This window comes from Myotis nattereri (assembly GCF_964212035.1).
Source record: "Myotis nattereri genome assembly, chromosome: 13".
Lineage (NCBI taxonomy): Eukaryota > Metazoa > Chordata > Mammalia > Chiroptera > Vespertilionidae > Myotis > Myotis nattereri.
Window position 1 is genome coordinate 25,672,291 of NC_138088.1, and position 24,148 is coordinate 25,696,438.

Consider the following 24,148-nt stretch of genomic DNA (forward strand, 5'->3'; position numbering starts at 1 on the left):
ATCTGAACTTATTCTATCAGAGAAACACATTGTTACATGTGGTATTTAGGGTCCAGTACATTACTGATTGAACAAACTTTATGAACTGGTCTGAAACCTAATAATCATTTATGATTCTACTTTTTTAGGAAGTGCTTCCTAATTTAAAAACAAGTAGCTTACAGATATTTAGAAGTTTAATTATTAATGAATCTTGGATTACTTATATAAAGAAATTTCCTTTTAAACTTTAAATTCATAAATCACAAAGTTAATTTCAGATGTGTTACTCAGATACAATTATAGAGTTTTTATTTTATTTCCTGCCTATTTTAGGAAAAAAGATTCTTATTTATTTATAAATTTATTTATTTATTTATTTAGTTGGGGACCATTTCCGGTATTGTATTTATGCATTTATTTTTCCCAGGTTAAACCCTTTATTTCTGAAAGATAGCATCTTTAATGAGGTATTAATAAAAAAGATTTGAATAGTCTCAGACAATTCGTTGTGTGCTATTCTATAATAGAATGTTCAGTAGGTAAGTTAATAAAAATACCTCTTGTTTTTTTTGTACTCATCATTTTAGGCTTGTCTCTTATTTCATTTAACTGATGTATGAAACTTTGGCTACGTTGCATCTATATATTAATTGTATTTTTATCAAAAATATTTTTTTTCCAGAATTATTAAGACATTTGGGGCAATAATAGTAAAAGCCAATGACTAGCTATTTTATAGGTACTACCAATAGGGGTCAGTGAAAACTTGAAAAATCATTTTTGTGTAGATAAGGCACCATATGCTGGATTTTTATTTATACCCTGATAAACAGAATAAATCATGCAATGCTGTCCTTCCATATAGATTTGAAGGCTTTATACCTACCTATACACACACTAAAGAGGTATCTTAATGTTTTTTGAAAGAACTTTTTTTAATCATTTGCAAAACTTATAGAAAAGTTACAAATTGAATGTCAAGATCTTTTTACACCCCCCCCCCAAAAAAATATATGAGAGCAAGATGCTTACATGGTGCTCCATTACCCCCAAATATGTTAATATGTATTTCCCACTAACAGGACATCCGGCTATATCACTGCACCACCCAGATCAGGAAATTAATAATACATTACTGCCATTTAATTCTCAGACTCCAGGTGTTGCTTATTGTCCCAGTAATGTTCCTTATGACAAAAGGATCCAGTACAGAATCACAAACTGCCGTTAATTATCATGCCTCCTTTGTTTCTTTCAGTCTGGACCAGTTCTTTAGTCTTTCCTTGGCTTTTATAACCTTAACACTTTTACATGCCATAGTTATTTTGTAGAAGGTCCTTCAGTTTGTATGTCTGATGTTTTCTTGGGATAAGACTCTGGATATACATTTTTGGCAGAAATATCACAGAACTGATGCTGTGTTCAATGCATCCATTAGGTGGCATATAATTTGATTCATTCAGTTACTGATGATGTTCACTTTAATTGCTTAATTAAGGTGGTGTCTACCAAACTTTTCTATTGTAAAGTTACTTTTTTGTTTCCCCTTTTGTAATAAATACATATTGTGTGTGTGAGAAGGGGGGTACATTGAAACACTGTATGTTATTTCTTATTGGACTTTCAATTTATTCATTGATGTTTTTATAGCAATATGGACTCAGGTTTCTCTGTTTTGTTCAATGCATCATAATCTGTTAATATTATTGTTTATTTTCAGGTTCAAATTGTCTCCAGTTTGGCCAATGGGAGCACATTAAAGATGGCTTTTGTGTTTTTTGACAGGTCTTCATCATTACTAAGAACTCCCTTGGTTTATGGCATAATAAGATATTTCAGACCCATCATGTACTTTCCCTGCCCCAGCCCTGGAATCAGCCATTTCTCCAAGGAATGCTGATTCTTTTTAATGGACATAATATTTAGAAGACATGACCTGGGCTCTAGGTATATTCACCACGATTAGAGTGTTGCTTTTCCTAGCTCCCCTCACTGGACAAAGCTACATACATGCATATATATTTTGCCATGTATTTCTTAATCTCTATGTGTTGAAAACCATTTCACACCAGTACATCCAATTCTAATCCAACATCACAGAGAGTTTATTCCACATATTTTAAGTCCTTTCTCTCACAGTGAGAAACCTGTTTTCTATTATCTTTAAGGTTTTTTTCTTCTTTCATCAGTCTCCCTGAAAGCAACCATTTCCCCATCTTCTTTACTTCTTCTTCTTGGGGCAGCCCCTTGCCCATGTGACACTCTCCCGCTCAGGCTTTAACTCCCTATGCCTGGTTGCTCTCACCCTCTTCCCATGTGGACACCCTTTTCAGCACCTGTACTCTGACACCCATGCCCAGCTGTCCCTCTGCTTGGATGCCCTTCTTACTGAGTTCTGACACGCTGTTCTGGTCATTGAATGTGTGGATTGCTTCTTCAGACTCTGACTCCCATAGCTGGGCCATCCCCCAAATATACACACTTGTCTTACTCTACTTAGATTCTGATACCCTTCTCACTCTACTCAGGCCTGACTCCCTACACCAGGGCATCCCCTGAGCAGAGATCTCCTTTGACCTCTAGGCTCTGCTCCATGTGTTCCGTCCTCAGCCCATTCAGGCTTGTGCCAGGAAGCTCTCTTACTCAGCCTCCCTGTCCTCTGGCACCCAGCTGTGGCACACCACAGCTCCACCCCGCAACCCCAGCACAGATGCCCAACTTGGTGAACTCCACCTAATGGCTCAAAGCTGAATTGTAAGGGCGGGCGGGCAGGGGGTGGGGGGAGAGGGAGAGAAAAGGCAAAAAGGTTCATTAAATTATTATCTTAAAGTTGTGCTCTGAAATATTTTATTCAGAGGATCACTTTGGTAATTATTATAATGAAAGCCAGAAAAAATAGAATTTGACATACAAAAATTACTTTATTAGATTTTTTCGTATTAAATGAGTTTACTTATATGCCCTGAACTACCTCTGCTGATTAATTACTTTAAGATCAAACAAGAGATCAAGAGACTAAAAGTTCCCTGTCTATTCCAGGTGATAGCATGCTATAAACTATTAGCTTAATATCATCTCTTATTTGATTTTGTCATTAAAGATGGTACTTGTATTTGAGTAGGATGTTCTTATGTTAAGCCAAAAATATTGTAAAAAGAAGAATATGTGTAATGACTTTAAACAGATATTTGTAACTTGACTTTTTCCTCCTTTTTTAAATAGAGGAATCTTCGTTTTGGCTGCCCTTATTTGGCAACATGTGCTGCCGATTAGTTGCCCAGCCAGCTTGTATGGCTGAGGATGCATTTGCAGGATTTCTTAATCAGCAGGTTAGAGGATTTCAACTATTCTACAGTAATTATAGCTCCAATTTAGATCTTAATCCTAATATTGAGAAGTATTTTTAGAGTCTTCTTTTAAAAACAACAGTTTTCTCATTTGACGTAGTCCGAGGAATTGGGAGGGGAGACCTGGGAATGGGCAGGGAGGGTCTAATGCAATTTGGATGGCTAAGGAGCTACCTCTCCAGGTTCCTCAGCTTCATGAATTGCAGTAACAGGATAATCAGCAACAGAGGACTCCTTGTGGAAACGGATGAGGACTGCTCAGCACCTTTCTCATAAGGCCTTTCTGGCAGACAGCTTTTGGCACAGTGTAGGCCTCTGAGCTTCCAAAGCGGCCTCTGTGCCATCTACTCCTGATTTATTTATAACCGTAGTTATTTATATTCAGTAAATAATTAATTATGGGCTCCAATGAATCAATAGCGTTTTCTAAAAGATTCCATTAAGAGGAAAGAAAATTTGCATTCTTACAGGGTCGTCAACATTTTCCAGTGCTCTAAGAACAGTAAGGGAAAATTATATTTTGAATACCAAGTTATTTTTATAACTTTCCTGAGTCGATGAATTGCTGTGGAATTCTTAGTACTCATTTTTAATAGACGAGCTTTTTAAAAACTTCATTGATTTATGATTTTATGTGTGTAAATGTTATGTGGTAATTATTACCTCCATTTTGCTTATTTAATGCTTTTGAGAATTCCAGACCTTTATTCTCTAATATTAAGCTACTCCTTGGTTATGGGCTGTTAACTCATTATATAGTAAATTAATGGGTAACTATCACATTTAAAAATTTTAAAAAACTAATTTAACTTTGATAATTTAAGTATTTTGTTGAATTTAGAGTTAAGATGATGAATTATGTTTTAAGGTTGATTCTTTCTTGATTTTTTTTCCCCCAGCAAATGTTAGAAGGTCTGATTAGTTGGAGAAGGTTGTATTGTGTTTTAAGAGGAGGTAAACTCTATTGTTTTTACACTCCAGAAGAAATTGAAGCTAAAGTGGAACCAGCTTTGGTAGTGCCCATTAACAAGGTAAATAAAATGCTATTTTAAAAATAAAAATATAACATTTAATGAAGTTTGTCCATTTCCATACAGTTTACATTGTTGCCATCTTATAAAGAAAAGGGAAGTACTGCTAAAAATCGGTTAGTTCATAAAGGGAATTAATCTTATTTTTCTTTCCATTATAGAGCTAATTTGGTAAAGGAATTGCTGTATATTTCCTTAAAAAGCATAGTTATTGGAAATCTATACCAGTAAATAGGTTTTAAAGCAGAGAATATAATTCCACATTAACAGGATTTTAAAATTTTCCAGGAATTTATTTAATTAAGAGATTATATAAACATAAATTGTTAGCTCATGTTACAGTGATATTCTCTCTAGTTAATATTTAAATGAATCCATAAAAAGACATTTCGGAGTGGGATTGATGGGCAGTTGTCCAGCCTTCTGTCAGAACAGGAAAGCCTGACAGTTAATTTAGAATACATGAATGCTTACATTGCATTTAAGAAGAAGTACTACACCACCTAGAGAATCTATCAAACACACACACACAGGTTTGATACAAAAATGATTAAAATTTACTAACAAAATTTTTATCCATAAATCTATAGGAAAACTTTCCACAATAAGCCAGACTTATCTTAAATTTATCTTCATCTATCATCTTAGTGTTTATTAGAGGTCTCTCCCCCCCCTTTTTAACATTCTTCTAGAGAATAGTATAATGGCATTTCTAGAGCAGAATGTCAGCTTTTCTTTCTAAAGACTACTTAATTCTTTCTAGTTGTTTTAATTTGCTTGCCTTTGGCGTGGTTGAATTGAAATATATGATAAAATATGAGCCATCCCAGCTTTTAACTCTGCATATTTTACTTGTTTTTAAATTTTCTTTTGGAGGAAAATGTGAAGTGGTATGTCCTGAAAAATATGTAGATACTGGTTTGCTAATTTATCAGGACTTGAGTTAATTTCTATGATCTTTTCCAATAATAACATATGGTCTGTTTCTACCCTGCTTTTGGAACTTACACTGCTTTTCACTTAAAGGAAATCCTTGTATAATTAAGTCCACTTAATATGTCTGTTTTGTGTATTGGAAAGATTGGTAATGCTATTAAATAATATACCTCAATATAATAACATAGTGAATTTATTTTTGGTTTAGAAAATTAGGTTTATGAAAGTACAATTTTATTATTAGAAGTTTGATATAATTTTTTATTATTTGCCAACCTTTAGTTTTGTTTAAGCAGCATTCACTTTCCTCCACCTTATTAGTCTTCTGAAAATTCCAAATATTCAGATATACAGAAAAGTTGAAAGAATAGAATAATGAACACCTGTGTACCCTTCACTTAGATTCTTTATCTATTGTTAACATTTTGCCACATTTGCTTTCTCTCTAAATAGTTTAATTTTTTTTCTGAATCATTTCAATTTAAGTAGCAAAAAGCATAACATTTTTTCCCTAGAGTATTTCAGTGTGTTCCTCCTAAAAACAAGGACATTTCCTTAATAACAATATTATTAGCACACTCAAGACAATTATTGTTGATAAAATACTATTATCTAATATACAGAGCAAATTGCCCCAATCATCTTCAAAATGTTCTTTCTAATTTTTATTTATTGTTTTATCCAAAACCCCATCAAAGATCACATTGCATCTGGTCACCATGTCTTTTGTTTGTTTCCTTTTCATCTAAAATTGTGCCCTTGCTGCCTTTTTTCTTTCTTTCTTTTTGTCTTTCATTACATTGACATTTTTGAAAAATCCAGGCCAGTCCCCAAATTTGCATTTGACTAATTATTTGACTAATTATTTCACTAGATTTAGGTTGCATTATTTAAAATATGTTTTTATTGACTCTAGAAAGAGAGGAAGGGAGAGGGAGAGAGAGAATGAAACATTGATGATAGAGACATCCATCAACTGCCTTCTATACACCCACCACTGGGGATCGAGACCACAATTTGCGTTTGTGCCCTGAATGGGAATTTCTCTCAATTCATGGGACGGCGCTCAGCCTACTGGTCCACACTGGCCAGAGCTAGCTTCAGTACTTTTGGCAAGAGTTCTACATAGATGATTTTTGTCTAACCTGTTTAGCCAGCTAGGTAGTAAAAATGGAATTCTATGAGTTTTTTTAGTATCTATTGTACAGTAGAATATGGATAATAATAAACCAAATTAAAATGTAATTTAAACAAATATTTTTAAAGTCATCTGTTTTATTTGAAAATAGTCTTCAATGTATTCATTTTACTTTATCACAGCTCTTTAAGATAGTCAGAGAAGGCTGAAGCCAGCCCTGTTGTATAGGTATATTATTTCTATTTTTCAAGTGAAGAAATATACTCAGAGGAGATAGAACTTGTCTAGCTAATAAGGAAGATTGTATAGCTCACTCTCTTTGTAATGGGTAGGAAAAAAAAGGGCTCAATCCCCAGCCCCAGTAGAGGCATGTGTGGGAAGCAATCAGGAGGCAGCTAATTGATCTGTCTCTCTCACATTGATGTTTCTCTCCCTCTGTCTCTCCCCCTCCCATCCACTTGCTCTGAAAATCAGTGGAGGAAATATTCTCAGGTGAGGATTAACAAAAAACACAAAACAATTGTGGGCTGTGTTTCCTGTTCCTCATAGATTGCTGGACTAGATTGGGAAGCCAAAACTTGACTTATTCCTATCTCCATACCCACTCGTGAGTCAGTTTTGAAAGTAAAAAGCAGCTCTGGAATGAGGTTCTGATCCTGAAACCTCAGTCTACTTCTCAAAATGCAATGCTTTAGGACAGTTATAAGGGAATTCCTCTATTGTTGTAGGCAGTATATCTTTATTTTCTTGTCTGATGGCAAGGGTCTAATTCCTGAAAAGTGCTTAACAATGTTTACATGGCCTGACTGAATTGACCTTTTTCAATTGTGGTAATAAAGCTGATAACCTAGCAACTAATAGGATTCTGTAGTCAATCAACTCCATTATTAAGATGATTGAAATCAGCATACTTAGAAATCCCAGTGGTGGCTCTTCAGTTGACCATTAAAAATTCACAGGAAAATGATGAATCTAGTATTTTGTATAAACTCGCCTTAGACTTGGGAACAGCATAGGTTATCTTTGACCCTGAGAACTGATGACAGATATCTCTTACATCGTTTGTGACTTTTGTCTAAAGTACAAAAGGGAATGTAATATTAAACTATGACGTAAGATTAAGGTTGGGAAGGTTAATATCACTTACTGGTACTTGTTAATCTCAAAGATTATACAGATGGGAAAGTCTTCCATTCTCTAGCTTTGCAATATTGTCATCTTAATTTTTTCCATCGCGAATTCCTGCCCTTTCTCTACAGAAATTTTTCTTTCTGCAGTTCCTACTTCCACCTCAGGTTTTCTTTGAACTCTTCTATTCACCTGAAAACTTCACTCTTAACAGTAAATTCCACCAGTCTCCTTGTTTACTTGTGTCAAATATTAACTGGGTCAAGACATTTATTTGTTAACTTATGAAAACACAACTGTTATATAATTATACCTCCTATTTAAAATAGTTTAGATTTTTTCTCAATTTATAAAATTATTCAGATTTACAGAAAAGTTGAAAATACCTTTGTGTTCACTTGTATACCACCTAGATTCAACAGTTAACATTTTATCATAGTTGTTTTATCCTTTTTTTTTTTAAAGGGGGCTAACTGCTTTACGTTTATCTAATTTTTAATCAACTTTATGGTGGTAGAGTTCACATAAAATAAAATTCACCAATTTTAAAAAGTACATTTTGATAATTTTGGCAAATATACAGTTGTATGATCATTGCTATAATCATTGCATTACAGTTTTTTTTTGTTTTTAATCATTTTTGGTGAGAAGTTCTATTCAGCAAATTTCAATTATATAGTAGTGTTATCAGCAATACAATAGTGTTAATAATAGTCACCATGTTTTATATTAGTTAGAGGCCCGGTGCATGAAAATTGTGCACTGGGGGGGGAGGGGGTGGCGGGGGGGTTTGCCCCTCAGCCCAGCCTGCACCCTCTCCAATCTGGGACCCCACAGGGATCGGGCCTAAACCGGCAGTCGGACATCCCTCTCACAATCCAGGACTGTTGGCTCCCAACCGCTCACCTGCCTGATTGCTCCCTAACCACTTCCCTGCCAGCCTGATCAACGCCTAACTGCTCCCCTGCTGGCCCGATCGCCCCCAACTGCCCTCCCCTCCCAGACATCTTGTGGCTGTGGGTGCTGCCACCTTTGAGGGCATGGCAGTCAGTTAGCATATTCCCTCCTTATTGGCCTAGGGCACTGCCATCTTTGAGGGTGTGGCAGTCATTTAGCATATTCCCTCCTTATTGGCTGTGGGCTCCGCCATCTTTGCAGCCTGCTGCTCAGTCGTTTGGTCGTCCCTCACTAACCCTCCTGTCGGACTGGTCGCTCCACGCAGCCTGTTTGGTTGTCCGTTTGGTTGTGATGGTTGCTTAGGCTTTTATATAGATAGATCCTTAGACCTTATTCATCTTACAGCTGAAAGTTTATAAAGCCTCTTATCTATATTTTTTCTGACCCATTTGAAATATATGTACAATACTATTATCACAGCTAGGCAGATTAACAATAATTTTCTTATATCATCTAATATCCATTTCATGCTCAAATTTTCCCATTGTCCTCAAAGTGTTTGTTTAGCTTTTACTTTCAATCTAGGATTATTTAAATATTGTGTATCCTTTGTTCTTCTGAATTGCAAATTAGGTCCAGAGGCTTGATTAGATTCTTTTAAAATATTTTTACAAGAATATTTCATGGATATGACAGATACTTTATAGAGCATCCTTTTCAGAGACACATGATATCAGGTGGTCTGCTTATTGACAATGCTGGGTTAAGGTGGTGACCACTAGCTCCCCCAGTATATAGGTAAGCTTTCCTCTTTACAGTTAGCAAGTGCTAGTGTAAAAGGTGATACTTTGTGATTGCCCTTGCCTAAATGAGTCATGACCTTGCAGATTGCATATGTTTTCTCATACTGTCCTTCCTTGTACATATATTAGCTGGCATTCTTTTATTCTTTTTGAGGACTTTTTTTCATCGAGTAGGAATGAATTACAGTCCCTCCTGAAAAGACAGGATAAATGTTTAATCTTTAAATTGCCAGTTTTCAGAGTAAATAATTGGTATTGCATATTGGTATTATATTTGCAATATGTATTGGAGTGATGTTACCCCTCCAGAAATAGCAAAGGAATGTCCCCAAGATTACAATAAACTTACAGCTTTTTATCTACTCCATGTTTTAAATTACTTGGTTTTCAAATATAAGGTCCATGTTTTAATTGTTTTTGTTAACTTTGGAAATGTTTAAAGGATACATGCTATTAAAACAGGAACTTTGACAAATGTCAGCGTGGCATTTTCTGATATGTAGGACAGGTAAACACCAAATAAAACTTTTAAGAATAATGTTTTTTTCAGTTTTTAGTATATTTCCAATGCTGAGGCTCTAAGATCTTTTTATGCTTAATAATGTTAAATATTAAATACAAATCAGAGTTCCTTTCTTTTGATTGTCTTTCTTCTCTCATGATTTAGGAAATAATAATTTTGCCTGATGCTACTTTAAAAATTATGTGAAAACATGCATTTTGCAGTTGCTAAGGTATATTAGTAATAGTTCTGTTATTTTGATCACAGGATTTGCTCTTTAACTATAATTCTTGTCCTTCTAAAATGGCATTTCCTGTAAGGCTAAGTCAGTTCATTAATTTTCATAGGGAGCCATCTGTGGAAATAGTCACATTAAGGAAAGAAAAGCCTAAAAGCTATTCCCCTCTTCTTTTCAATCCAAATTTGAAAGGATGATTTACTTCAAAGTGATTGCTTCAACTTCAAAAAACTTCCTTTGAATGTTGTTGAGTAAGACATTCTCAATAAGGGGTACTTAACTGGAGCCACTGAATCTCCTATACATTGTAGAAAGCATTTATTAACCAGAGTTTTACCCATTGCCAATAGGGTGGGGAGTGGAATGGAAAAGAAGTATGGGCCTTTGAGATCAATAGTCTTTTCTTGATTTGAAATATTATGCATCACTTCGTTTTAACGAATAATAAAATCTCTACTAAACAAGTCAGTAACAGTACCTGGGGTGATAGACCTTTGTTAAATTGTCTTGAATTTGCTTTTAACCATTATTTTTATAATAGATCCTAGCAAGCAAAATTATTATAAAGCACATGGGATTTTCTTTGAATTATTTTAATCCTCTTAATGTCTGAACCCTATCAACTATTCATACTGACCTTTATAAATATAGAAAAAATGATTTTTCAACCACCTTTTCTTTTAATAGGAATTTATGTCTGATTTCATTGACATAAACTGAAAATAATTATATCACACTAGTACTAATTATACCTAATGCTTGGTTTAATTTATGGTTATACTTTACATATTTCAAACATCTCTTGTCATATGTTGTGAACATATGCTTTATTTGTTATTAGAATATATATAAAGACAAATCTTTATTTTAGCCAGCAACATTGTTATTCTTATTGATATACAGAGTGTCCCATCTTTGGCTACTAGGAGCCTCATCAAGTTGGTCCATTAGATAAAACCCTAGTAATCTTTGACTTATTCCAGGATCATCCTGTACATTTCCTGACCCAGGCTGGATCGGCCATTTCTCTAAAGAGCTCTGATTCTTTTTAGTGGGAAAGAGTATTTGCAGACCATAATCTGGGTACATAGTAGATTTTTTTAAAAAGTCATGTAGTCAAAATTCATAAATCTGTCCTGATCTAGTAATTTTCCATCACCATAGATATGGAGCATGCAGCATACTTATAATTCAAACTAATGAACAGCCTAGAAGAAAATTTCCTTTGACTTCAGAGTTAATTACATTTTGTTACAAAATTGGTTTCTCAAATTATATTTTTATTGACTTCAGTTGGCTGTGAAAGGTTGTAGTTCAATATATGCTGGTTGACAAAAGACGAGCCAGCGAGGATTAAAATTTCACAGTAAATAATTTCAAATCTATCCTCAAATCAATACAAATAAAGTGTGCTAAATCAGCTAGAAGGTTTGGGATTATCAAAAGCAAGACGACAAATTCTGACCTTGGACAGAACATAAAGTTTCCTCATCTATAAATTAAGGAATTGAATTAGACACTATCTCTGGGATCTGAGTCTATCGATGTAAAACTTTTTATTATTATCTTAGTTGTTCTTTTTCTCATTCTCTAACTCATTAAATATCTTTCAATCATTTAGCAGAAATAGTGGAGGCAAAAATACCTAACTTCTTTCCTTTCATATCTTCCTTTCAGGAGATACTTCCATTATCTCTACATTGTGTGAGCACATAACAGTTCTGAAAGTCACCTTCTGTTTTCTAATCTCTTCTTTGTTTGAGAAGTGAAGTCCTGAATAATATTATACTTTGCCCACACTGAAAAATAGCTTGCATGAACTTTCTGACATCAGAAACTTTTTTAAATCACTTTTTCTTTGCCATGCAGCTTTTTGGTTTAAAATTTTCCCATTAGTTAAATTAATTTGGGTGATAAAATATAGAACTTAATTCAGATAATCTAATTTGTGTTCATTAGCACCTTTTAAAATCCTCTCATGGTTGTTGTTTTTTTTTTTTTAATAGCATTATTTATTGTTACCAGGGTTAATGAAGTGTGTATAGCATTTATATATTATTGTGTTATATTCTCTTAGATGGATATAAATGATTTAATCAGATTTGTTACTTAGCTATTTTCATTTGAAAAGATACCTTGGTATTATTTTAAAATGTGCATATTCATCTATAAGAAATCAACACTTTTATTTAAAAGTTGAATCTGTTTTAATCCTACATACAAAAGGTAGTCAGAAATTTGTTTTAAAATGGATTTAGGTGGAGGTAAGCACAATTTCAGTGACAAGAATATTTTATATTTTATTGTTAGGGGTTTTAAAAAATACTAGCACCAATAAAGTGTTCTCCATTACCCTTTGCTGAGTCAGCATTCAGTTGATCTGATAAAGAATCATATTAAAGATTCTTTCTAGAGCTAAGTCATTCTCTTCTAATGATAATAAGCTTTATACTTAAAGAGATTGAGTACATGCATATTCAGGCTCCAAGGATGCCATTTGGGGCAGCATTTTTTTTATATTTATAAATAACTACTTAAAAAGATTTAAATCTCAACATTTATTACCAATGCGTAGGAGTATAAAAATACCTGGTTATGGTAAAATTAAAATGCTGGTCATAATTCCATTACAATTCTCTGAACTCACATTCGTACACTTTTAAAATGATATTTGTGATGCTCCAGATTTTTCAAGTTATGTTGCTACTTTATATAGCATACATTTTTCCTCATGTGATTTTTTAATAAGAATTCCTTCAGGAAAGGACTTATGTAGTATGTAGTGTTCACCTGCATGTATATACCCATATTTCAGGGATGGATAGATTTTTTTTCCTAACTCTGCTACTTCCATAATTTCCACATCGACATTATTATATGAGTATGTTGGTTTTGGTGTGACTGTACAGTCTCTCTTCACTCTGTACTCATCAAAGTGAAGAATTTCTTCTCATTCTTAACCAGCTTTTGTAACTGCCAGCCAAATATTCTTCTGCACACATTCCAATAGGCTTAACCACATTCCTGTAGAACTGCTTTACCTAATAGAGTAACCACCAGCCATCAGTGGCTGTTAGGCTCTTAAAGTGTGGCTGTCCAAATTGAGATGTTCTGTAAGATAGACTAGAGTTTGGAGACTTAGCATGAAAAATGAATCTAAAATATTTCAAAAAATATTTTATCTATTATATGTTAGTATTCTAGATATGTTGGGTTACATAAAATACACTACTTTAAAATAATGTAATAATTATTACATAATTATTTTCACCAAATTTCTCTTATTAAATGTGATTAGAAGAGAACCTTACATATGTGGCTCACATATATTTCTAATGGATATGCTCAGGCAGCCAAATCCCTATCTTTGCATAATAGATTGTTCGTTTCCAGACGTTATCCGCTAAGATTCCTTGGAAACTACATGTAGTTTCAAGCTTGTCATGTGGCATGGCAGTGCCTGTATATGACTTGGGAATAGACTTATCTCTTCTATATGTAAACACAATAAACATCACCACAATGTCATACATAGTAACACTCAGAAAACCAGTTTAGACTATCAAATGAATGAAATCATTGCCTTTGTTCTAGAGTCTTGCATTTAACATTTGAAAAATAATTTTTATCATTATGAGAATGATAGTACTTTATGGATCTTTGGCTATGAGGTTTGTAAATGAATGCTACATATGAAATCGGTGTTAATGGGGAAAACCTAACTGTTTGGGTACAGTAAACACTAAGTTATGGTTTTATTGCTTTGACTGATGGCTCTATATATTATGCATTAATATTCAAATAAGAAACATACTTTACTGATTCTCTTGCTGCTAGAAAATATATTTAATATAATTCACATTACCATTATGACATACTGTACTTATTTCATTGCAGATTTTAAGACGTATATAAAAGATAGCAAACTCCTACTTAAACTGAGAGAGCAAAATAGGATTTGTTTTAATCACATGTAATCTAACATAGTGCTATATGTAGCATACTTTGAAACATTACTTAATATTTCTCATATAAAGCATTTTTATAAACCCTCTATATTTGAATTTTAATATTAAAAATTCTCAAATTTACATATTTTAAATGATTGACAATAAGATTATAATTGCATTTGGTGTAAATACAGTAGTTAAGCAATAAAACATTTATTTGATCATCACAAAAGTATTCTCTTGTAAAACACCAGTTTTTTCTTAATTTTTAGGAGACCAGAATACGGGCAATGGAGAATACCAAGAAAAGAGTCTTTAATTTCTCTGTCACCAACCCTGTTGCTGGACAGGCTGTAGCTCATATTTTTGCAGCTGACAATAAAGAAGATCTTCAGAAGTGGATGGAAGCCTTCTGGCAGCATTTCTTTGATTTTAGTAAGTAGATGTTTGGATGTTCTGGTAGTATATTCATATATCCTGAAAGGATACATAGAGCAATATAAATATTGAAATTATACATATAATCTTATAGTTTGTATCAAGAAATTTTTATGTTCTTAAATAATATGGTAGTATATCACCAGTACAATGATGCTTTTTTCTCTTAACCTTTCCCCAGTGCCTGACTGACTAGTATAGTAACAGTGTACCTTTGAATCTAGTATTCCTACCTTTTACTTTTTTTTAAGAAATCTATGATGTTTTAATTACTAAAATATTCAAAACTCAACTTAATGAATGCAAACGATGATTTTAAATAGTTTCTTACAAGAATGAAGTCACACTATGCACTGAAGGCATTCTGACATTTTTCTTCATGTTAAGACAATTTCATATTTTAGAAAGTGGGAACTAGATGATTTTCATTGAAGAGATACTCCTATACAAATACATTTTGTTTTCATTGGTGAATACAATTATATAGGTTTCAGGTGACACATCATCTGTATATTGCATTGTGTGCCCACCACCCGAAGTCCCATCTTCTCCCATCCCTATCTGTTTGGCTCCCTTTACCCTTTACTGCCCACCCACCCCTTTCCCGGTGACCGGCATACTGATGTCTGCGTCGGAGTTGTCTTTCCTGTTTGTTCTTTTTTTTTTTAACATTTTAAATATGATTTTCTTCCTTTATTCTTGAGAGGAGGTGAGGAGAGAGAGAAGAGCGAGAGGGGGAAAGATTGATGTGAGAGAGAAACATCGATGGGTTGCCTTCTATACACACCCTGGTTATGTGTGTGCCCTGAACCCACAACCTGGCTATGTGTGTGCCCTGACTGGAATTGAACCCTCTACTATTTCATGGGTGAGACAACGCTCAACCAACTGAGCCTCCCTCTCCACCTTGTCCAGGGTACATCATTTTTTTGCTTTCAATTTTAATCCCACGTGTGAGTGAAATCAATATGGTTCTTAACTTTTTCTGACTTACTTCACTTAGCATGATATTCTCAAGATCCATTCATGTTGATAAGAAGCCATCTGAGGAATAAAAAACTTCTCTAAGATAGTGATGATCCTAAAATATTGAAATGTTTAGTGTTAAGCCCAGATTTCAGGATCCCCAAAAGACCACCAGGGAGCCAGCCGAGTCCGATGCAAAAGCAAAAGAGTCTTTATTTGAGCTATCTCGAGCTCCCCGTCCACCACACTCGCCGACCCCGTCCACCACACTCGCCGACCAGCGGCAGGAGGCAGAGAGAGAGAGAGCTCTGTGGGGAAAGGGGTTTTATAGGGGGGTTAGAGTAAAGGGAAGAGAGAGGACCGTGGGCCCTGCCGATTGGCCAGGCGCAAGTCTGGGTCTTGTTACACAGGATGTGGTTGTGTCTATGGCTTGCACTTCCCTTGATTATCATTGGTTAGTTTAAAGAAATCCTAGGTGTGGCTAGCAGAGGCTTGGGCTTCTGGGAAGAAGCTCCTTGCTGAGCACATGGCTAATGGCTGCTGCCCAAAAATGGAAGATCCAGGGCAAGATGGAGGGTGTAGCCCTCACCCTTTCATTTAGGAGACTCATTTTCCTGTAACCTCCTGTTAACTCCAGATTTCTTATAATATCATCTTGGACATTATCCAAAGAGATTTTTTTTTTAATCGTAGATACTGTTTTTCAGTTTCAATAATACAGTTCAATGGCATGGATTATAAAACAATGCGATAGTAATGTAATAGAGTACCACTATATAAAATATGTGAGAATCTCATTGTCTCAATTTCAAGAGGAATTTTATCAGCAGGAAAATACTGAAATTGGATATTGAAAATGTAGACTATTGGTAATGGCTGTTTCTAATCAAATTAAGCCTACAGTTAAATTCAACCAGTATTTTAATCTTTAGAATGCTTTTCTGTAGAATTACAAAGTAGAGCCATTTGCAAACAATTGTAGTTACTTCCTAGAAATCATACTTAGAGACATTTTAGGACTTCTTCCAGGCTCTTTGGGGGAGCTCCATAAAAGAGTTTATATCTGCAGTCCTTAGATTAAGTTTCATAAGCCTACTCTGATCCATGGCCTGGTCAAGTACTATAGCAATGGCTAGGAAGGAGGCAAAAGGAGAACTAAATTTGATTACCTTCCACATACCATATGGCTTCATTTATTTCTCATAACATCTCAGTGATGTAGAAATTACTTCCCTCTGCTCTAAAGATGAGAAAATTGAGTCTGAAGAGGTTTCTAGTTTGCCACAGGGAATCAGAGGGAGGACTTCTTCATGGCCTTGGATTCTTTAGGACTTGTTTTTCCTTAAGTGCTATCCCTCAGCATTTAGTAGATGTTTAAATATTTGTTCCATGCTTATCAGCATGCATCACATTTCTTTCTTTTAAAACTTCAGCTATCCTAGGTGTATTGCCTAAAGAACAACAACTTCCTTTTGTTTGCTAATCACAGCTAAAATTTTAACTGCTTCCCTAAATGCTGTAATTTAGAGAATCTTTCTTACAAAACACTATGTTATTTTTAGAAAATAATTCTGGTATTTTATAATTTTTATATACATAAAAACAGGGAGAAAAGGTAAAAGAAAGTAAAAATTCCAGGATATTATATAGTTTGGATATCAACTTCTAGATGATCTAATGTTTTCATTCTCCAGATAGGGTAAAATAATTTATCATGCTAAAAATTAGAGGGATAAGAATCTCCTGGCGTTTTTGTACTCTCGAAGTAACAAAAAAGTGATGACAGCAAGGTTCTCAGGTCTGGCTATTTCTTTAGTACTTAATATTTGAGGGGTAAAATCTGCCAATCTATCTGATTTTTAAAGTATAAATTATATTACATTTGTACTTTAGAATTCATTGTGTATAGAGAAAGGAAGCAAAGATGGAAGTGTTTATACTATCCTAAAGATTGACTTGAACTTTAAAATTTTAACCTTCCTAGTGATAAGTGTAGCCTCTTGTGATTGTAGGAGAAATAATGATGTGTAGAACAAAGGAGAGAATAGATATCCAGGGCAAAATAAAGAGTAATTTAACATTTAGAGCCATTTTCAATAATTTGACTCCATTTAAGAATAGAAAATTAGAAGAGTAAGATATTAGAAATCATAAGAAAACATTAATGGAACTAGTTCTGTTTAGCCTGTAGAACACTCTTGAGTGGAGGTTGGGAGGCAAAGGGGATGGAATAGTTAATTTTAAATTCTTTTCCCATATAATTATTTTAATCATTTTTAAATTATAGTTTACATTTAGTATTATTTTGTATTAGTTTCAGGTATACAGAACAGTAGTCAGACAACCATACACTTTACAAAGTGCTTCCACAGATATTTCCAGTACCCTCCTGGTACTATACATAGCTATTATGTGTAATAGTTAATTTTTAATATTTGAAAGCTAACAAACATGTAAAAGAGGAATGCTACTTGTCTTGGATGATCAAAAAGGGTAGAGCTAGGAATGGTGGGCCAAAAATAATTTTTTTTAATATTTAATAATATGAATATTGAGTTACATAAGCAGCTTAACATAACAGATTACTTTGACTGGGAATATTATAACAATAAATATTGTGGGAAACATCTTCAATATACAGATTTTATGTGCATAAAATATGCATTTAATATTTTATACTGGGTCTTTATTTTTGTGTTAGCATATCGGCAGCATATGTAACTGCATACTAATTTATTCACTGGTAAAATGTTTCGGTTGTAAAGTCTTGACCAGTGAACATACTACCTTTTTGTACCTCAGACTTCAGTAACACATGGGATAATGTGGCTTTATATTCCAATTTTCAGCATGATTAGTATTCTGCTACCAGTTTAACCATCAAAAGCTCTCATCTATCAATATAGAGAAAATACTGCACTTTATAATTTGTGTAAGATTTGACAGAGAAATGTTTGCTAGTTTAAAGTGTTTCATTATTTTTCCATTAGATATGGCCTTTTTTCCTGCCCTCAAGAAGGAAAGCTGGCTTTTATATATTTATCTAAAAAAGGAAGTGGAGGGGAGGAATAAGTTATCAGATCTCAGATCCTACTAGATTTAAATTCTGCAGGGCAACCTTTGAAGCCTCAAACTCAAGATTTTATTCCCTTTATGAGTTGCTCTGTGAGTTATTTTGAAATTTTTATGATATTCTGTATTTAGCATTATAATAAAACATACTGAAAGGTTTTCATGTTGCTTAACTATTTAAGGTTGATGGATTTAAAATTTATGCATATATTACCATATTGCTATGACAGACTTAAAACAACAGAAATGAATATCTAATTTGACTAAACATGAAATGTCTTTAATTTTTAAGCCATGGAAAATAACTCAGATGGGTATTGAATATGGAGATTGAGAATATATTAAAAGGAAAAGAAATACAGATCATAAATCAGTCTAAAAAGGCACATGTGTATTACATTTACTTTTCTACTGATGTAAGATTTTAAGAATGGTGAACCTCAATAACTTAAACTTGTATAATACGAATATATAGACACATAGTTTCTTACACAGTTGTTATTCAACTTGCAGGTGCACAATAAATATATAAAGCTTAAGGGTTTTTATATCCACTCAGAAGAAATAAATCTGAGAATTTTATTTTAAGATGAAAATAGTAAAATACAATAAAAGCAAAATTGTTGTCCACACTTTTAAAGTTTAATTTAATTTGAAATAACTTATTCAAGAGGTGTGTGGGTTTTTTTTTAATTATTCAATAAATTAGATTCTGTTAGAATTTTGAGTGTTCTGTTTTTATAGTAATAGGCTTTTGTATACCTTTTACTTAAATGAAAATTCATTGTTTTTCTAGAGTTGCATGATTTTTTTAAAGCACAATAATCACCTTGAAGAGGTAATTGTTAAATAACCAATTTTTATTTAATTAGAATTCTCAAAGTTGAGATCATTTTTGTGAACCACTATTCCTTATTTTTTTCCTACTTCCTCCTAGAACTGTATTTCATTTGATTTTTTATCTTAAAATTGTCTTAATTACTGGACATTTTTATTTAATATTTAAAAGAAAAGAATTTGTACAAACTTTTGCCATACATAGAAATTTTAGTTATTGACCATTTAGTGAAGTAGTGCAGTATTTAATAGCCTAGAGATCTTAAGCTTAACATCTGTGCATAGAATTTTATTTGTAAAATAGGTAACTTTCATGCCTAGACTTGGACTTTAAAATTATACATAATACTGTATTTTTGTGGCTTTCTTAAGATAATGCTTTATTTTCAAAGCAAAAATGTGTTGATATCTATTAAAAATGAAATATACTACTTCACATTTATACTTTAAACTAGCCTGCCTTTTCTGTCTTTCTTAGGCCAATGGAAGCATTGTTGTGAAAAACTTATGAAAATTGAGATTATGTCACCACGGAAACCACCTTTGTTCTTGACAAAAGAGGCGACCTCAGTCTACCATGATATGAGTAAGTGGGGATTGTCTTTTCTAAGCTGCAGGCTAACAAAAACAACATTGTCCATATTCAAGCAGCTTATTCTATTGACATTAAAATGCTAAATTTTTCAGGGCACAATGAAAAAGACTATGATTATAGACTAAAGAACTCATGTTTAATAGATGAATTAATACAAAATTAATGAATACACATTTTTCGTAGTTTGAATGCTTAACAAACAAAAATTTTAAGGTTTCAAAGTGGGATGAAGGTGCACTAAAATAAATGTTAATTGAGTAGCTGATAAAAATTCTGAAAATGTAAAATTGCAGATTGTGAAATATAATGTTTAGACATTTTTATATTAAATTTGTTTTAAAGTAGTGTTGATAAATGAATATTAATAAATGGAAGCTTTTGTGTCGGGCAAAAAAAATTGGTGAAGTTTAATGCTTTGGAAAATTAAAAATTTTTAGACTCAATAATATTTCATTTTCTCATACTTTGAAGGATATTATCTTTGTAGGATTGCCTCAGTGAACAGTGCTGTGAATAAGCACAAATCAAGATTAAATTCTAGTCTTTTTTGTCCCCATGTCCCTGCACTCACATGTACCTGAAAATGTTAGATTAAAAATGATACATTTAAGTTTACACATTTATCTCTGTTTTTTTTGTTTTGTCTTGTTTTGTTTTTGTTTGTTTGTTCTTCTTCTTTATTAATCAGGGAAAATTTCACCCACTATTCTTATCACCAAAATGGTATCAGGGCTTCACTCTTTCTCTGGGTTTTTGGTCTTAGATTTTTACCCTATTAAAGAGACCTGCTGGTCCACAGGAAAGACTCCATTGTGTTTGTCCCAGTTTACATATCAGGCTTTTATAAAAATGGAAGCCACTATTACCTAGAAGTCAGAATAGATTTTAAATCCAGGAAAGTAATTGAAAAAAATCCTGATGTACTTCTATTCCTTTGTAAGCTGAGCATTACACATTTACTTAGGAATCCATGTATTTATGTATGCATATACATATACATGTGTGTACACGTATGCAAGTGTGTGTGCAGTGCATAGTGCATGATCTCCCATTTGGTTCTGTTGATACGGCTATTTTTACAAGTTAATGATTCTTTAAAACCACTTGCTGTCCTAATCTGTTTGATGGCTGTTATAGAGAGCATATTGGTTTGGAAAATAACTTACTCAGTTAGCAGTGTCTGTTTTGAATTTTTCCCATGTATTTTATTCTTAAAATTGTTACAGGCATTGATTCACCTATAAAACTTGAAAGTTTAACTGACATAATACAAAAAAAAATTGAAGAGACAAATGGAGAGTTCCTTATTGGTCAGCATGAAGAACCCTCACCACCTCCTTGGGCCGCCCTCTTTGATGGTAACCATCAAGTGGTCATCCAGAAAGAGATATTATCTCCTGCAAGCAAGCAGTTACCTGATGGAAAAAGGAAAAAGAGACGGGCTCCCCTTCCTCCTCCTGATAAAGCTCCGTTCAGCTTAAAAACACAGAGCAACACAGATCTATTGGTTAAGGAAAACGGGGGGAAAACATGTGTATCTCAGACCTCGCCTTTGGATACCAAATCGTCAACCCTAGTGCATCACGTACAGAAACCAATGGCTGCTCCTCGAAAACTCCTTCCCGCCTGGAAAAATAGTTTAACTGATGGTGAAAACGGAGACACTAGACCCAGTTTTGAAGCAAAGCCAGTGCCAACTCCAAGACAGAAATCTATCAAAGACATTTTGGACCCTAGATCCTGGTTGCAGGCACAAGTATAAAAAACCCTTAATGTATAAAACATTAACAAAATGTGTAACTGTGAGGTTTGATTCAGAAGCGCTGTAGATGGAAATTATGTAGGTAATTAAGATGGTTTAAATCAATAATGAATAAGCTATTAGGTATAAAAATGTTTTATAATGAAGAAATGCACTTCTCTTTTATTCTGATTTTGAGAATATAAGTGATTTCCCCAGCAGAATGCAAGAGGCACTCTCTAGACAATATCCTAATTGTTGGAAGGGTTAATTTATTCCTAAATTAATACCAGGCAGTGAACAAGAACTAGGCAGAAGAAAGCATTAAATTTTCTTTGGGGAGAGACTGTCTAGTAATTTAAAATGGTTAAATATGAACCATATTCTCATTATGAGAATTTTAATACTAATGGAATTTTTCAAAAGTTTTATTCAAACCACAAATTATAGAATCCACCCAAGAAAATTTCTTCTTAGCATTCTGGAATTCTCATCTAATGGTTCACTGGCTCTCATCTATTGTTTAACTCACTAGTTAACTCACTGACCTTTTAAATTCCTGGGATAAATTTTGGGATATTAAATTCTTCATCTTTAAAGGGAATTTGTAATGTGCTCCTTGATGAGCTCTGAAATCCTGGAGACATTAACTCTCATAGTGAAGCACATTTATTAGTTTAGAGAAAAGGTAGATGAAATGTTTTTTACTTCCATTTTTCTATGCATGGTGCTAATTTTCATTGTGACATAGGAATTTAGGGACGTGAGTAGCTGATTAACATCTTAAAATAAATTTAATACTTTAAAAAGCAGGTGGTCAATTAAAAAATATCAGAAAAGTGGGCCATGATAATAACTTTCAGAATTAATCCCCCTTTAAAAATTTTTAATTAGATTTCCTTCTTCTAGTAAGGTTTGATATCTGCTATTGATATTATTCATTAAAAGTCGTATTCTTACAATAAACACATCAGAATCATTTCCATAGGAGGTAATCTCCATAGCAACCAATCATAGTGACCCAAACAGAATTATGAAATCTGTTTCATAAATGAAGAATAAATAGCAAGAGATTAAGTACCTTACAGGAACAAAAAAAAAAAAAATCCATTTTTATATTAATACTTCTTGTAAACAAGAGCTGAACAGAATCTAATCAGAATTTCCAAATAAAACAGTTTCCATAAGGTGTCAGCAACAGCACTAAAAATCTCAAATCACAGTGAACCCTAAATGTCATTGTAAGAAATAAGAATTAAATTACTGCCCTAAGTATAATCCCTAGAGATAATTTTAAAGCCCATAAGATCTCTATTTGGATCAGCACTATATTATTACAAAGTAAAATGAGCACTTGACAAAAATAACATTAATTTAAATGGAGCCTTTCATTATTTTTAGATAGCAAAGTCTTTTTCATTTATATGGAATGATGTAACTGCCAGGTTACTTTTGTGTTTGCTCAGGATTCTAGTAAGAATTGGGACTCGAGGGAGCAATGATACAAAAGGTCTCTTGTGACTGGCGACATCAGCATAGACCTAGTATCTGATGAGAAGGAAGCCCTATATGCTTGTCTGGAATTTAGAGACAAGCACATGTATAAACACCTAAGAAGATAGGATTAATTTATTTTTTCTAATTAGAAGGCTCTTGTAAATTTCTGTTGTGATTGCCAGTGTAGTAAATGGCATATTAAAAATCTAAAGGATTTTATTTTAATTTTTTTTTTTTAAACCTCACTGCTGTTTTTAACAGCATTTGTGACTCATTGCCACTAAATTATTGAGCTAGAATGTGCTGTAAGGCAAAATTGTGCCTGAAACTGGTATCTAAAAAGCCTTCTTTATAACAAACCAGAGTTAAAACTTCCAAGTTATATTCTTGTCATTTCTCTTCATGCATATTATATCAAGAAGGCTTTAAGTTGTACAGGAAACAGAATTTATTCATAAAGAAATTACCTAGCAGTGGTTCCCTCAGTGGGGCGCTTTGAAACAAGGCTGAAGTCCTTCCTAGAACCATTTAGGTGAAACCTGACCAAGGCCTACCTCCCCCGCCAAAATCATTCAGGCTGTTTCTAGGGGCCCATGTTACAAAGCTGTTGAAATTGGGCTGAAGTCTTCAGCTGCACTTCCTTTGACATTGTTCTCATTAAATGTTAGTTCAGTTCTCCCCAAAGGTGTAATACAAAGTTGGATCTCTTCTCTCCCTCCTTTACTCCTCCCTCCCTTCCTCTCACAGCAAAAAACAAAAACAAAAACAGCTCTAAAAATACTGAGTTAAACACTTTGCTAAGGAGTTCATCAAAAGAAGTATTTGTGCCCTCACTGATTTGGCTCAGTGGATAGAGCATCGCCTTGCTGACTGAAGGGTCCTGGGTTCGATTCTGGTCAAGGGCACATACCTTCCTTCAGGTTCCTCCCAGGCCTGGGCCCCTGGTCAGGGTGCAACCAATCGATGTTTTTCTCTCACGTTGATATTTCTCTTTGTCTTTCTCTCTTCTACTCTCTAAAAATCAATGGAAAAAATATCCTCGGGTAAGGA

General features: G+C 33.7%; 1 protein-coding gene across 4 annotated transcripts in view; it reads left to right on the forward strand.

The window, feature by feature from the left end:
• The window catches only part of RTKN2 (rhotekin 2), a 484,906-nt gene extending 461,066 nt beyond the window's left edge, over positions 1 to 23,840 (forward strand). For 3 of the 4 annotated variants that reach the window (XM_081104877.1, XM_081104876.1, XM_081104879.1), the window contains 5 exons: positions 3,205 to 3,311; positions 4,229 to 4,360; positions 14,225 to 14,387; positions 19,744 to 19,851; positions 21,087 to 23,840. In XM_081104877.1, coding sequence (XP_080961003.1) covers positions 3,205 to 3,311; positions 4,229 to 4,360; positions 14,225 to 14,387; positions 19,744 to 19,851; positions 21,087 to 21,622 — 1,046 coding nt within the window. In that variant the 3' untranslated portion in view covers positions 21,623 to 23,840. The remainder of the gene's footprint in view (positions 1 to 3,204; positions 3,312 to 4,228; positions 4,361 to 14,224; positions 14,388 to 19,743; positions 19,852 to 21,086) is intronic. The other variant, XM_081104878.1, reaches the window with a different exon arrangement.
• Positions 23,841 to 24,148: the final 308 nt, after the last annotated feature.